Raw genomic sequence first — 17,414 nt, 5'->3', positions numbered from 1 at the left:
GATTTTAATTCATAATCTGTCTATTATTGAAAATATTTTACGTCAGCATTCAGGTCGGTACGAGCCGAGAACAGAATTCGTATCTACCGGCAGTGACTAGGATTCAGAAATGGTCACCTCATTGGGAGGCAAGCGCCCTATCATCTGAGACACAGTGGTTCTGTACCATATTTGGTGTGCATTGTGAGCTGACGACATCATTGCGTAATTTTTTTCTATTCCTCATTTGAGTAATCTCTTGCTTGTACAATAAAATTTGTCTCCTTTATTGAACTATGTTTTAAAAACCTAATTACGATATGATTAAATGTACCACAAAAATAACTGTAGTATTTTTTATTAAAATTTAAAATTTTTGTTCTTGTTGAGACATTTTATAGAAAATTTTCTTTTAGTTTAAGTAATTTTCTTAGAGTACAAAGTGTTTACCTTTACACCAGGGGTTAAAAAGTACATAAATACTCTCTTTACATTCATGGAAGACGCTCTTTTCATTGCCTGCTACTTGTGATTTTATCTTCATTCGCCAAAGTCCAACACCAGCTGTATAAGGAATCTGGACTTGTAATGTAAGGATAGCTCTTTCTTGGCGAGATATACAAGCATCCCAGTGAGCAGAATCACGGGTAAATACTTTATTATTTGGAACAGGAAGAATAATAAGGGTTCCTTTACCTATTTGTTGCTTTGGCCCTGAAATTTAAGAAAAATGTGTATAGATTTGTAAGGAACTGTAAATTTGACATATGATTCCTACATACAGAAATAAATTAAGACACTCAAACTACACTAGAGTTTCAACACAAATAAATAATTACTATAATAATGTTACTATTTATGGTAAAAATCTTATTCTACAGTATTTTCATAGCCCTTTCCTTTTAATTATTCTCATCCACCGATAATTCTGACAGGTGAGCATATTACGTCTAGATATATGTAAGTAAAATCCTCTTTTTTCTTTATTTCTTTCTCTTAAAAATTCATACCATCACTCTTATTTTTGCCCTCGAACATACTGGATTGAATACGCAGTTTAATGAATGGTACAAGGTCTGGAAACGGCTCTACTGCGCTAAACTTTGATGTAATTGCATAAGTAATTAAACGATATTATAAGTTACGTATGACGAGGAAAAAGGACTACTAGGGTGCCTCGGGATTGTGAGATTCGTGTTTATAAAGACAAATCCTCTTGATGAGACGTCCTGACTACTAACTCATAGTCTAATTATATAGAACACGAATGTCTCCTATCAACTCTAATTTAAAAAAAAAGAACTATATTAAATAATTTTCTGTGATGACATAGGGGTCAAAATACTGAATTGTTAATGTGAAAAACTGGGTATCGATCCAGAGTGGCAGGTTGAATTCTATCCAGCTTCAGATGAATGAGTACCAGCTTGTCTGGTGTGTATATCCTACTCTACACTATAATCATAGAAGAGAGACTTTTGATTATTTCGCAAACTAACTACTACTACAAAGGTTGAAATATAATTTAAACGTCTTGTAAACACTGAGGTTTTTCAATGACTTACGGGTGTTAGCCTGTGATTTTCTTTGCTATCGTTTGCCCCTCAGACGACTCTTTCAAGCATTAACAGCAAGAGAGTTCAGTGTAGCAAAATAGAGCTTAATATCAGAGACTAAAACAAAGAAGATCGCAGGTCCATGTCTTTAAAAGAATTTAAGCACTGGACCATATTTTGTGACAAAGCGTTTTAGTCCTGTAAGTTTTCTTTGATAAAGTGCTAGAAATTTCGTTAATATGTCACGTACAGAAGGATTTCGTTCTCTTGCAGTAAACTATTTAAGAATTTTATCTTTTTGACAAAGTTTATCTATTTTTTTATCTAATATACTTATGAGACTTATTCAATTACTTGTAACCATGTTACTTTTTTAAACTGCATGTTATTTTAAACTGATAATTTTCTCAACTTTAAAATCTGCTAGTCTCGAAGGCTAATGCATTTTCATTAAATTTCACGAAGTGATTTTTTAGAATTAGTTTTCTGTTTACATATTTATGTAAATACTTTGTGTATCATTCCCTAGAAGCAAAAGTGAGTTCTAAAGATATAATGAGGAGTGAAATAACTTCACGTTGTTTATTTATGTGAGGAAAGCCAGTTTACTTCAGTTATTGCAGAACTAAATTTAAATTTTGTTTCACCAATATTGCTAAAATGCTGCAAAGAAACTATTTTCCCCTTCAATGTGAAAACTACCTCAACCTATAAGGTATTAGTAGTGGAATAAGCCAATTTTGGCCGATGTTGTTCTTCAGATGAAATGTTTGAGTTGATTTAATTTCTTGACTAGGTTTTAATTTACATCTAAATGGTAAAATGTAATTAAAATCCCGAATAGATTGGGTTAATTTTTAGAATTTTAATTCCAGAATACAGTAATCGAATTTAATGACAAATAGCAAGTTCTAGAAACTTACGGAGTATTTATTTTAAAATATAAAAATTACTGTATAACCTCCTCATTATATAGTCTATTGTTTTTGTTGATAAAATTAAACTTTAAAAAAATTGCTGGTTTTTAAAAGTTTACCTTTGAAACTGTACTTTTTACCGGTGGTGTTTTAGAAATGTTAATATGGATATAGAAATTAGCAATAATTGTAAAACTAGTAAATATCTTTTCTGAAAGTTGCAATTTTTTCTAATTGGATTTTAGTTATTTTTAGTTTCTCCTTTTTTTAAATTGAAAACGTGTGATCAAACTTCTAAAATTTTTAACACATTAAGCACACATTATGCAAAATCCACACGTAATGTAAGGATAACTATATTTGAACGAAAATCTAAAATTTCGGACTGTTTTGGTTAATGAGATTTTTCTTCGAAAGATATTACATAATTAAATCATAGGCCTAGAGCGTTAGCTTAAGCTTTCAGCACTATAGCTTACTTAATTTTTAAAAATGCATAATCACTAGTCTTTCATATGTTGAAACCTCAAGCAGTCTTAATATAAAAAAATTTTCATATGCTTGCTTGAAACTAACTTGTTTTAGATTCCTAACTATTACAAACTCAAAATTTTTATTTCTTTTTCAGAATTCAGTTTGACCATAACCGATTAGCCATGGATGTTTTTATTAATCACTAATGAATCACAAAACTGAAAAGTCCTGTTTCTGGATGGATTGAAGTATTCAACGGATACTAATAACAGGTCACCGGCATTAACAGCTATAATTTAAAACGAAATTTTGTAAAAACAAGAGTTTTTAGATATGCTAGAATGCCATTTCTCCTAAAACTGATTTTACAATTTTCCTACTTAAACTAAAATGTGCACTATAATATTCTCATCGTGCTGAACTTTAGTGTGTATATTAAATGTCTGGAATTTTTAAAGTTTAAATGTACTATATTTAAGTTAAAACTAGCATGGAATTTTAGATTTAAAAAATTTAACACAGACCATCTTGTGGCAATGTTACTTGGCTTTCTTGCTGCCTATGGTTTGACATTTTGGTAATGTCATTTCTGAAATTTATCAGAGTACTAAAAGCGTAAATACATTAGATCTTTAAACTGATTAAATGTGCATCTCAATTACGCGTGACAAGACCGAATTGTATCTAATGCAATCAATCCTTGCTTTCACTTTAGTTCACATTCTAGATATGTTAGCATAAACTATTTTGAAATAAATTCTGGTCAATAAAATAAGTTAGAGCATTCTTTTCTTGCCAGCGAATAATTTTTATAAAAGTTTGGCCACTACTTTTACCCTGATTTTTCAGCAATCCCGTATAAATACTTTAATTGATAAGTTAATGTAAACTAACTTTAAGGAGCAAACTGTGAGCTTTTATAGCTGTATTGTATATAATGCATATACAATACAGCTGTATTAGTTACGCATTAATACGCATTAGTTATGTATTAATACGCATATACAATACAGCTGTACAGCTGTATTAAACTAGCTGTATTATTACAGCTAGCTGTATCTTGAAAATTAACACATTAAGACAGCATTACAAAATTTTCTGTAATGCTGTCTTAATGTGCTAATTTTCAAGACTGTAATGAAACTGATATGCAATAAAATTTTGTTTTAATTGATAAGAGTTCTTGGTTAATTTTTGCCCTTTAATATTTTAAAAGTGTGCAAAAAGCTTCTTTAAATGGCATAAAATGTAAAGTATTCGCCTTTTTAAAGACAATTTACATAATGTACATTAACTTCGTTAATCTCAAAATACAAGTTTTAATATAACCAGACGAACACACTCAAGACCTTTTCCAGCATAAATGTGCAATTTGTATGCATACGTGTCTTTTTATGGAAACACAATTTATGAATATATTAAAATTTTTAACTCCAATATTTTCTTCTCGAGCACTAATACGGTTGAACTAACTCTAGTCTGGCATTTGGTAGCGTTATTTGCGTAATTGCTATAGTATATTTGGTAGAGCGTAATTGCTATAGTTTTCGAAAATTGCACTTGATTTGTTGAAATATTTTTAAATCTTAAGTCTGATTACTTTCAAACTTTTATTATGAACTTTTATATACTTTTTTTACAAACTTTTATATGAAAGATATTTTTTAATACCTTACAATTTTATCAATAAATCGTATTGTTAAGTGTAATATAAAGTTTTGATATACCTATATAATTTAACTACGATTTAATACTTAATTTTTAATGCTGAGATGGTTTTTAATTTCTGATGGTTTTGAAATTTTTTATGGTTTTGAAAAATTGAGAGGATAAACAAAAGAAGATACACGAAACTATTATACAAGAGTTTGGATTGAAGAGGGTCTATACGTTAGTAGAGAAATTTAGAAAGTTAATTACGGTACTCTTGTGCTGGCTTTTACTAAGTCGATATCATTGTACTTCTATAATATAAGTTTGAAATCTCCTTAAGGACTATACTTGTTAATCATTGAAATGTTGGGTTGCTTTGTTTTCTAATAAATTTGCCAACCTTTGTAGATACAAGGGCAAATGAGTAGAAAAGCTTGAAGTGCAAACAAGCTTTTTAACTTTCACAGAATGTAAGGTGAAAAAAATTGTTACATAAAATATGCCAAAATATGCGTGATTATAATTAGTGTTCGAAAAAAACTTTTTTTAAGCAATCTTTAAAGTGCATTGACATCTCTTTTGCTCACTATGGTTATAGTGGTATACTAACAATAGTAATGATAAATGAGTAAAAATGAAGTTAAAGGTGTTTATAGAAAATTAGAAATTGATAATGCAGGTAGGATTCAAATAAAAATCGAGGACAAGAAACGGATAAGCCGAAATTTTCTTTCAATTTTTTAATGCTTATTTGACAAATTTAATGTTTTAATTAGTGCAAAAATCGGGCACAAATGTAACATCAGCCTTTTTTCTGAATGGTATAAAGTACAGGCTGCAGATTTTCATTTAAAGATGTTTAAAACAAATTAATAAAATAATGCTGAGACTATTTTTCAAAACATCTCTAAACTTATTTCTAACTATAATTAGTATAAAGCTAAACTGAGAAAGTACTGCACATAACAAAAAAAACTTTTTTTCTTGTTAGTTAATTAAACGGTATAAGGCATTCAACTTTTTAATATTAATTATTGACTTTAGATGACAGTTTTTATGTACAATTTTTAAATACCTTTGCAACTTCTACTGATCTGTTAGATTAAGCTGAAATTTTACGTGTGTAATATTTATCGGGCTGCGTTGGGGGTCTATAAAGAAAATGCTGCAGATTTATTCCATAAATTCTGCTATCAGGCTAAGAATAGGAAGAACTGAGTATAGAAGAATTTTTAGAGAATGTTTTTGAAAAATGCATAAACCGTAAGAAAAAAAGATTAAGATGCTTCGCAAAAACTAAATATTAAATACTGAAATAAAATTTACCCCCATAAAACCGAAAGCGGATAAGAGTTTTCTTATTTGTCTAAATATCGGGAATAAATATTTCTCAGTCAATCATGACGCATGCCTTAATCTTTCATTAAATTTATTTGAAAACACGCTTCAACAATATTGTCAACATTTTATTTTTTTACTAAGTGCTAAGTAAAACTTCATGTATGTAGTCAAAATACAGGAATCAGGTTGTTTTCAGTTTTGAAGAAACTTGAAAAAAAGTAAACAGTATAATTTTGCAAAAAAATGCAAATCTGGAAAAAAAAAAGTTTTGCAAAAAGACAGAAACAAACTGCTAATGTAATAGGAAAACTAGCACTATCTAGTTGATTAGAAAACAACCATAAGGCACATTAAAAGAATCAATCTCTGTACACCTATCACTTTTCTTGGATAGGTAAATCTGGCTTGAAAACGGCTACACCAGGAGATGGCTATAATCGAAGTGCACAAATTACAATAAAATTCTGACTCCCATTAGCTTGTAATCGAGGGCCATAAGTAAAGTTGGTCTATTTTTAAAGCGTTATAAAACCTCTCCCGCTGAGTTTTATTTCGGTTCATAATCTTTGCAAAGGCATTACATGTTGTAGTCTAGCTTGTAGCAAGTGCCTTAATATTCACTCAGATTTCAACTTTTGCCCCATTTGTGCAACAAACTGCAGTTATAAAGAGAATAAGACTGCGGCAGCTTGCAGTTAACAATGACACAATTCAGAGGAACAACGAGTTTCTATTTTTGAGTAGGAATTTGAATATTGAGTCGTTCTTGGGTTGTGTCGCGTGTTTTAATGCAACAGGCCGTTTTTCTTGCTTCATAATCTCAAAGCCAACATTTCCATAACCACTAAGCCTTCAAACGCTTTGAAGGAGAAAACTGTGTGCTTTATCTACGAAATCGGGCTTATGCAATGGATGTGAAAATTATGACCTGTGTATTAAATGGTGAGTGGTGCACGTTAAATCCATCGGGGTCACATAGTCCTCCGAGTTCTCATAACAAATCAATACCTCTGGGGTATCGTTCCGTGGTTCAGATCAAAATTACGATCTGTGGATGAATGAATGGAGGATGATTGGATCCTCCCTGTAAAACGAACTGTGGTGAGTGTGTGGTTGAAGTCTTATTCTTGGCCATAGATGGCGCCACTAAAACAAGAAACGCAGCATCTGCCTCAAAAATTTGCTTGATTTCAAGCAAGCTTGCTGATTGGCAAGTGGGATAAATAACAACATAAAAATTTTGACAAAAGTGTAGGTATGTCAGTGAGTTAGCTGAGGTTATTAAATCTATATGCTATTCCATGCTCTAACCTATATTATACTTATACTTTCATTCATTAAAAATACACAATTTTTATTCAGACAGTCGTTTTTAATGAAGATAATCTCGTATCGTTACTACTACTATGTCGACATTAATGTGTACGATGCTATAAGGCAAAACTGAAGAAAAAAAATGCCCTAGCATTTCAGTCTGTTGCTCTCAAAAGTTAAGCTCACGTCAGAAACCGTCACAAACTTATATTATTCTTTTTTGAGATGCCCTAAGTGAAATTACCTTTCCAGCTTTCAGAAAATTATTAAAAGCACGGCGCTTTTTCGTTTTTAATTGACTGGGCTGAGAAATATATGACATAAAAAATAATTATAGCTAAACTCAAGCAGTAGTTTGTTACACAAGATTCCAGCGAAATAAAGTATAGAGTATAGCAATGAAAAGCAAATTCAATGGAATAAAGGGCACTGCAAGAAAATTTTGGCGTATAGTAGTCACCATTTTCAATATTGGGATAAACTAGAGTTATTTTTAAGTACAGAACTGCAGTTATAGTACAAAAAATTATATCAATTTGACAACATAAAAAATGTTTGAAAGAATTAATGCAAATATTTTACTAAAAATGCGCTTTTTCTTCCTTATCAAGATAATTTTGCAACTAAGCCATTGAATTGATTCTAATGTGAAAAAAATGTGTTATCAGTAAACAAATAAAAAATTAATCAATAAAGCTATAACATTGAAAAAGTAAATAAAAATGTGACTACATGCACTGTAAAGAAAATGTTAGTTTACCTCAACACCAAAAGTGGGGGCAAATATGCACCAAAATTTGTACAGTGCAACAGATTAGGAAATGAACTTGAATTATTGTAAAAAAAATGTTTGATATGTAAATTGAGAAAGATAAAAACATAGGATTTTTAAATAAAATAAAACATATTTAACAAAACTTCTTACCAAATGAAAACTGTAAGGTGATTTTATCAGTCATTAAATTAACTGGTCGTTTGAATCTGATTGCAAAATAAAATGTTTCCCCCCTCCGGTATATAGGCGACACATCTTTTCCATCCAACAAATCATAATTTTCTGTATGATGAACTTTTGCATTCTCTTTGCAGTAGAATTCAATCAAATCAACTTCATTGGGTAGGGGTAGTCCTCGATCAACTAGAGAAAGAAAAAACAATATAAATTCATAAGTTGAATTATAGGGAAAGCCCTTTAAATCAAGCGTATACTCAAAATATCTTGGAAATTAAAATTAAAAAAACAATTATTTAATTAACTATTTGAAATTTCGGTGCATGTTTAACCGTAATATCGTTCAAAGTTTCCTGAAATTTAATTCATTAATTATCATACTCCTTAAAATCAACATATTAAACCCTTAATAATAGTTATCAAACCAATAGCAATTAATTAATTACATTGAATGTTAAAAAACTATCATACTCCTTAAAAAAAGATTACTCGATACTATAGTTTAACTTAAGTGAAGACATAGTTCAATTTAATAATTAAGTTGAAGGAAAAATACCATCATACTCCTTAAAAACGATTACCTGATACTATGGTTTAGCTGTACTTTTTCTTAAAAAGTTTTTTATTTCTTTTATTGGGTATTTGTCATTCAATTGAAGCTAAACCTTCGATTTTAAAAAAGAATTCACTGAAATTGTTTATCGTTCAAAGTCTTGAAATCTCAAAAAACATTCGTTAACGTAGAATTTTCGTTAAACATATTTCTAATTTTTTCTCTCATTATTTTGAACTAATTTAGGCTAAAGTAAATGAAAAGTATTATATTTAGCATTTTAATAATTTATGGTTATGAAATACAGCACGATGCACCAGTTTGTTTTTCTGCATTTAAGATGAAATTTTCCAAACACGGCTTACTTCAAAACACTAATTTTTCAAATTTGCACTTATTTTGAAGTTATTTAGATGTAAGAAGAACAGTTATTCATCATTGAAATTTCTTTAATTTACAAAATCAATTATTGAAAAATTTTTGAGTATGAATGAAAAAAAAATTTCAAGCAACTTTTTTTCGATATTATATTTTGGCACAAATATAATTCCTACAGTCAAACATACTTTTGTTTCAACTATTAGATAGTTTTTCATAATTAAAAAATACCAAAATATATTTTTATTTGCAATTAGATCGTATGAAAAAATATATAAAGGGTACACTGGTGTCAAATCTGCGTCAAAGGGTAAATGTTTTAAATTACCAAAACCGACATCAAAAAAGTAAAAATGAANAAAAAAAAAAAAAAAAAAAAAAAAAAAAAAAAAAAAAAAAAAAAAATGCGAATTCAGAAGAAGAAATGAAGGAATAAAAAGCTTTTTACCTGAACATGTTACATAAATATCTCGTTCTCTGAAATCTTAAAAGTAAAAGCTGGTAAAGTTCTCTAAGAGCTTAAATTCTTCATTAAATAAGAATTATATACATAAATTTTCAACCTTTAGTAAAGTAAAAGTTTTCTTTCAGTATTTACGAAATCAATCCTCCCTTATATTTTCTGAAGTGATTGTTTTTTATTTAAAAATTCCATGATAAACTGCTTTTGTTCTAATTTTCGATAAGGATTCTAAAAACACATATTAAGAGTGGTTTCTACGGAACACCCTGTATAATTGAAACTAGGTAGATATTAATTCCCGTATAAATCTAGGCAGTCAGTACCAAATAATGTTTTTAAGCAAGTTCTAAACTAGGGATGGACAAATGACCACGAATTAGGAAAAATATATTTATATGTTATATTTACGATAGATTATATCATATCTGAGTCCAGTATTTTGCAAGAATGAAAGAATTAAGAGCATTCTACCCTTGATAGAAATAGAGAAAACAGTATAATAAAATAAGAAAAACGCAATTATTTGATGAACTATTTGAAATTTCGGTGCTTAATAAACCATTATATCGTTCACGCTTTCTGAAATTTAATACGGCGCTGCGTTAAAAAAATTATCATACTCCTTAAAAACGATTACTTGATACTATGGTTTAACTTTAGTGAAAACATTGTTCAATTTAATAATTTTTAAGTTGAATGAAAATGGGATCTTATAATGGTTCAAGCTACTTACATTATAGTTTAATGTTTAACCCACTTTTTTTTTTAGAATAGAGAGATTTTTCATAGCGTTACGGTTTTTCATAACTCTAACGCTAATGATATTTTAGTTTCACAATGCATGAGCAAAAATTTCCTGGCAAATCACAGAAACGCTTAATCACGCAAAATAAGGTTGGCGTTACAATTAAAGTAAGACGACTGCTATGCAAAATCTCTCTAATGTGCTTTTAACGTTCTCAACAAATCACTCAGAATATAGCTTACAAGATTACTCAGTGCACTGCTTACACTTAAATAGAATGCAAATTATTAAACATTGAGGTCAGAGTTCCAGCTAGAAATAATTGAGTTAACTAAATAACAATAAGCAATTCCGAGTAGTAGTTTCTAAATGATTTAAAAAAATTTTCAGAAATTATTATCAAAAGTAAATTTCTCTAATTTAATATTTTACGCCCAGAAAATTCGTGCTTTGTTTTCTTCATCTTACTTATATAGACGTCTTCTACCATTAAAAATAGGCTAATGGTATTGATAATATGGCTGTTTTTAAATAAATTAGGTAAGTAATGTTAACGTACCTTCATCTATTGAACGAAACTCTCTTCGACGTCTTAAAGCATCTCTTCTGAACCTTTCTAAAACGTCACTCAAATAATCTACATCATCTTCCACGGGGACAACTACTACTCTTCTTCTGCCGAAGCCCTCGATGTGTCGAGTTGGACTTCGTGGACGATACATTGTTCTATTTTAACTGTCAAATTACAAAAAATATAACTTAAAATGAAATATCATTGTATTAAAATATGCTTTTTTAACATGTTACATACAGTGAAACTTGTCAAAACCACTCTTATAAATTGACCACCTAAGTTGATCCCTTTTTCCAAGAACCGAATTTATTCCACGTACTGAAAGAAAGTTAAACCTTTGTAACGTGATCATCTGTCTATCTTGAATGTTGACTTCCGAAATAAGGTAAATAGGGAAAATCTTTATTTATTAGATATCCTTTCTCAGAGGACCAATGGAAATTGAATAAAAAGGAAGGAAAAAATATATGAGAGTGAAACTTTGATGGAAATAGGGTTGAAATAGGATAGGATAGAAAATATGGGATAGAAAATAGGGTGGAAATAGGATAGAAATAGGATAGGGATAGAAATAGGCTAACCCCTCATAAAGACAAGAAATGCGTGTTTCACATTGTGCCACCTGGAAATCACTATAATTATAATAATTTTCTTTGTATTATGCAGCACAAAATATTTTATTTGACAAAACATCGAATTTATTCATAAAGATTCAAAATGCGTAACATATTAATTAAATTTCAGTACCTCAAAATCTATTAAAAATTTGATATCAAAATTTCGTGTAACACTTGGAACCACTTTTTTTACAATCAATCGTTATGCTTTGAAGGCTTCTGAGATTTGGTACTACTTGATGAATGCAGACAATAATTTAAGTTACAAAATCAAAGTCAAAAAGCGAGTTCAGACGCATTTTTTAGTGAACATGCATTTTTTTCAATGGATTTGAATTTTTAATTTGCAGTCTTAAAGATATAGTTCTAATAACTAAGTCCAGTGATTGGCTGAAAGTAGTGTTATCCAAATTTTTTTTTCGAGACTAATTTCACTCATTTATTAATTTTCTAGGAGAGAAAAGTAGAGTAGATTTCATTAAAGAGACTGTTGTTAATTACAAAATATTATAATTTTACTGCTTAGATATTTAACGAAGAAACATTTATCCTCATAATTTTCCTTTTTTTTTCAATATTTATATTTTAATTATATTAAGGTTTCTCATAAAAAAATATTAAGGAAATTTATGAATTTTTTTTTTGTTTTCACTGCTTAACAGTACGTTCGTTAGCAATAAATTTACTAGGAGTATTTCTGCTTTCGGTGACATTTATGAGGAGAAAAATTTAAATTCGATGTGTGAAATAGGCGTATGGTCCGCTCAAAATTATTTTTACTTTTCGCCTAAATCTCTATTCCTCTATAAATAATAGTGTGAATCAAGAAAATTTTCATATCCATATTTAATACTTGTTTACCTAAATGTACTTTCAGGTAAAACAATTTAATAAATATTTTTGATTTTAAATTTCATAATCATTAATTCATATTTTTGATTTTAAGGTACATATTTTTTATATCCCTTTTAAAATAGATAATTTTAAGGAACAAAATCTGAATTTATATTAAACTAGTTAAATAATTCTTGTGATGTTAAAAAAAATATGTACAAGACTTCTTTAAATTTTAATATCTCAAAAACTATTCAACCGATTTCACACAAATTCTGAATTTTCTCAATTAAGGGAAAAGAGCCACTGGCTTTGAAATTGTGGAGCGAAGCCATAATTGACATACATACATGATGACTGTTATAGGAGTGCTTTAACTTTATAAAATAAGAAGTGCTGAAAAAGTTTGATTTTTATAAATGCATATTTATTAAATACTCATGCGTATTGAAAATCTCTACCAGAATTGAAGAACAAAGCAAAACAAAAAAGAACTTACAATTCCTTTTTGAACTAGTCACTGTAATGATCTAGAATAAAGAGCAACATGGAGAAAAAAATGAATATAAATGCCATAAAGAGGTAAAAATACAACCTTTTTAAAAATCGGTAGAATAGCTCCTGAGTAATCAGATTTTAAAAATATGACTTTTTAAAATTCGATATATCAAAAATTATTCCACCGATTTTACTCAAATTTTGTTATTTGATATGTAAAATTACATTCTTTAAAATGTCAAAAATTTAATGCCTTACAGTACATTTTTTCTTATTATTATTAAATAAAATAATAAAAACTAATAAATATTTACTAAAAATATTTTTTGAGTGGAATTATTGCTGGATAAAAAAGCGAATTTTATAATTCTGTACAAGAAGTTTTCAATGTTTTCGAGACATAGGGAGATGCTCAAAATGTAAAATTAAGGGAGCAAACTCCTGACTACTCTCCTGAGAAAACCAATCGGGACCACATTTTCCAGATTGCGGCTACCCGCTATATTTTGGGAGTCAGAAATCCAATTCCGTAAACAGCAAAAAAAGCTTCTTTATTTGGAGAAAGAACGTTTTTGTATCTGATTTTTTTCAAACTTAAAATATCGTCAGCACTTATTAGTTAGCATATTTGAAGTTACCTCCTCGAACCATTAAGATTGAGTTTTGGAACGTGAAGATCCGATCATTAAATCTGAAGTTATTCTGGGTGGTTCATTTTATTTATTATTATTAATAATAATTTTTTGCGTGCTGTACAACATATGGAGCATAAATCAATGATTCTTGCTTTATATTGTATTGTAAAAATAACTTTACTGACTTTTATGTGTATCTTATCTTACTGTAATTATAAATTTTAGTGTTACTAAATAATAAAAATGGTGGCGGCAACTTTACACCAAGTAGTATAAAAGAACATTCTTGGTGTAGATCCAATAGTTATGTATAGGGCTTCACTGTACCACTTTGTATAGTATTTGCCACAATTTTTTGTATTGAGGTACATTTTATTTTTATAATTTTATAACCGTAGTTGAACAGTCAACCCAATTTTGGGCTTACGACAACTAATGTTCAACTCCGTAGCCTTGTAATTTTGAACCCAATCCAGAAGACAAGGGAGCACCTGGAAAACCTCCCACGGTTAGCGTGACGGCAAGGGGACTTTAACCTATCAACACTTTTACACTTTACGTTAACACTGTGGTCGGTGCAACCTGGGTGCGGAATTCGCATCGACCAGCCAAGTATAGGATTGTATAGCTCTGAAACAAATTATTAAATTATGAGAAATGTAATGAGAGTATTCAAATTCAGCTAGTAGTGTTTTAAATGTAGCTTTTTTTCTTGTTTCCTTTTATGCATAAATTTCTCTCTCTTTATTTTATAAACTCAGTTGAGCGGGGAAATCTTTTTTTTAGCATTAAATGGAGTCTGACTATTGGAATTTTATTGAATGTATAAATCATCCAAAACGTTTTTCTATATTTGTCAAATTCTGCAGCAGTTAATTAGAACATGATAAATAAATGGTTAGTTTCTGTCAATTCAATTTTTTATTTTATAATAATTATTGTGAAGAAACTTGACTGTACTTACTGTGGATATTCAGAAATAATAATAATAAAAAAGAGAGATACTATACGTCATAGTACAGTAATAATACAGTCAAAATTTTAATAAAATATGTTTTAGAGTATTTTTTATTATACGAAAAAATTGAAGTTGACTGCAAACCATCATTATGGTTAGTTGTCGAAGTTTTTCATCAACTGAATGGGATTGTTTTAATTGCTTTATATGTAAACAACTCAACAATTTGAAATTTTTTTAAACATTTTGAATTTTTGAAGTGATTTGAAAGTTTTGAATGTCTATAAAATCATCCGTGAGGATGAAATAAATTTTTTTTTCTGTTTAACTGTTTAATAATTAGTTTTCATTGTAAAAGTTATAATACCACATTTAGCGTAATATCTAAAAATGTAAGGGCTTAATGTTTGCAAAAAAGAGGTAAAATTATTAACTATTATTTCTTTAAGAACAATTTACAAATATATTAGGATCATTGAAAATTATTTTAAAAAACTGTATGTAATAAAATTAAATGAATCTGGTTTACTGAATTGTATTTACCTAAATGTAAATTTAAGTGCGAAACTTTTGCTTTAAATCATATTTAAATTGATCAAAAATGTTTAACATACCAGCTCAGACTAATAAAAATTTCCGTACATGCTTATAAATAAAAGACCCAATGTATTTTTTTCTTTTCATTTTCACCAAAGGCGCATTTTTCCTCTTTATTATATAAATTAAAACTATTTTCATGTTTTTTTCTGATCAAATTTCTCAAAATCTAAAATTCTAAATCTAGAATTTACTTATTTTGACACTGCTGTGTTTTATAAAAGTTTTAATAACATTACTAACATTACGTTTTTAATATTATTACTACTTACTATTTCTTATCATATGTTGTTTTAAATTTCTTTTAATGTTTCATTTGAACTATTTTAAATCAATTGAATTAAATAATTTTCTAAAATCTCTATTGACGGTATAATTAATCTCTAAAAATCAATCTCTTGGAGATTAATTTAATTTGACTAGGTATTTGAAATTGTTATTAATTGTACATTGATTCTTCATTAACAGTATTAATAATATTTTTCTGCATATATTAAATTCTTTATAAGCAAAATAACTAAATATATAGAGCAACAAGTGATTTATATCGATTTAATCCAGTTACGTAAAAAAGTGCAAACTTTAATCGATTGAAGACAGTATGAAACTGAATCAATTAACTTGAAACGGAAAAATACCGCACAAATACGCATTTTACGAATTACTAATTTATTTACGATAGCTCTTTTTCTATCCATCTCTTTCAGATCTATCAAGAAAGATAATATATTTCAACTATATCTCATTTTTTAATTGACAGAATACTTCATGTCCCTTTTATTTCACAAATTACTGCGTTATGTTAATAAAGAAGCAACATATAATGTCGGTTGAACAAATTAATCAAATTTAGGTTGTGTCTCTATTATTTATTATAGGTAAAAAATAAATTCTCTTAGAAATATGCTAGTCTAATGCATTTTACACCTGAAAACAAGTTAAAAATAATCATAATTAAAGATTTACAAATTTGTTATTGCATTTCGTGATAAAAAATTGATAACTATATACACACTAAATACAAATATAACTATGCATACTAAGTGCACGTAATTTAAAATTTTATACACAAACAAATTAGAGTTAAATTAAAATCCATGTTTACTGACCATCGGTTTTGAGTGAATTTCTTATATCACATCTACAAAAGTATAAACGTTTTATTTTATATTTTAAAAATAATAATAATAAATAAAATGAAATAAATAAATAGACATTCTCAACACGTTTATTTTGCTAATTCTTTGAAAAAAAAACCTATATAGTTTTCAGATAACATAAAACATTTTCGTGTATCTGAACATGAATATTAGTGGCAAATACTTAACACCAAAGTGGTATTCCTCTACACCAAAACTCAAGGATAGTTCCTGGATGTAGGGATTAGCCTACAATGTTCTTTTATACTACTTAGTGTAAAGTAGCTACTTTCAACTACCATGTTTGTTATTTTATAACACTACAATTTATAATTACTGTTAGATATAATACGCATAGGAATCAGTAAAGCTATAATATAAAGTAAGAATCAGTAATTTAGGTTGCATTCACATACACTAATTCTTAAAATAAAATGAATTTGTAAATCGAACAAACGCATTGCAGAAAAAATATTAAGATGAATTCGAACTAGGCGTAACAGAGCAGGAGTGGATAGAAATTATACAATATGAAATTACTTAAAACAGTTTATAGAGACTTAAAAATTAAATATAAACAGCCTTATTTAACGACTAAAAACATACATACACAATTTTTTACAGCAAGCTTTAGTTTCTGCAGATGAAAAACAACAATAATGACAGGCTCAAACACTCGTCAACTCGTTGCTGATTGTAAATAAATACATACAAATTCTAAACACGCCAACATTGGAGTTTTCGAAGGCGAAAGTATTTAGCGTATGGTATAATGGTGAGTGATCTTGATCTAAACTTTTTGCCGCTTCGGTGTTTAGAGCTTTCATACACTTTTTAAATTGTATATGAATGCTCGATTCGGTGTTAACTTGAAAAAAAGTGTTCCTTCAAATTTGGATGAAATTTGGATGATGTGAAATTATGAAATTTGGAACATCAAATTTGGAGAGATGTTACACCACAATTTATACAGTTTAATTTTATGTTTAAAATTAATGCCAAAATTATATTTTTATTAAGAAGTTAAATAAACTCTACATTAGAAATTTAAACATAAGCATCTAATTATATTGAAGAACAATTTTTATTTTTAACAGCACGTTTTACGACTTATTTTATTTACTTACTATTTTTAACTGCTGGTAACCACTATGATTCTTGAAATTTTTGGTCCATATTAAAAAACATAATAATAAATCAGTAATACTCACAACAACACTATGCAACTATTAAAGAA

General features: G+C 28.5%; 1 protein-coding gene across 3 annotated transcripts in view; it reads right to left on the bottom strand.

Moving 5' to 3' along the window:
• The window catches only part of LOC107436982 (hemocyte protein-glutamine gamma-glutamyltransferase), a 57,091-nt gene that overhangs the window by 22,063 nt on the left and 17,614 nt on the right, over positions 1-17,414 (bottom strand). For all 3 annotated transcript variants that reach the window (XM_016048832.4, XM_016048834.4, XM_016048835.4), the window contains exons 2-4: positions 10,885-11,060; positions 8,160-8,372; positions 430-693 (exon numbers count right to left, since the gene is read on the bottom strand). In XM_016048832.4, coding sequence (XP_015904318.1) covers positions 430-693; positions 8,160-8,372; positions 10,885-11,047 — 640 coding nt within the window. In that variant the 5' untranslated portion in view covers positions 11,048-11,060. The remainder of the gene's footprint in view (positions 1-429; positions 694-8,159; positions 8,373-10,884; positions 11,061-17,414) is intronic.

The sequence above is a fragment of the Parasteatoda tepidariorum genome, chromosome X1, assembly GCF_043381705.1.
Source record: "Parasteatoda tepidariorum isolate YZ-2023 chromosome X1, CAS_Ptep_4.0, whole genome shotgun sequence".
In the NCBI taxonomy this organism is placed as follows: Eukaryota; Metazoa; Arthropoda; class Arachnida; order Araneae; family Theridiidae; genus Parasteatoda; species Parasteatoda tepidariorum.
The sequence above is the reverse complement of the archived record's forward strand: the minus strand, read 5'-3'. Positions and strand labels throughout refer to the sequence as shown.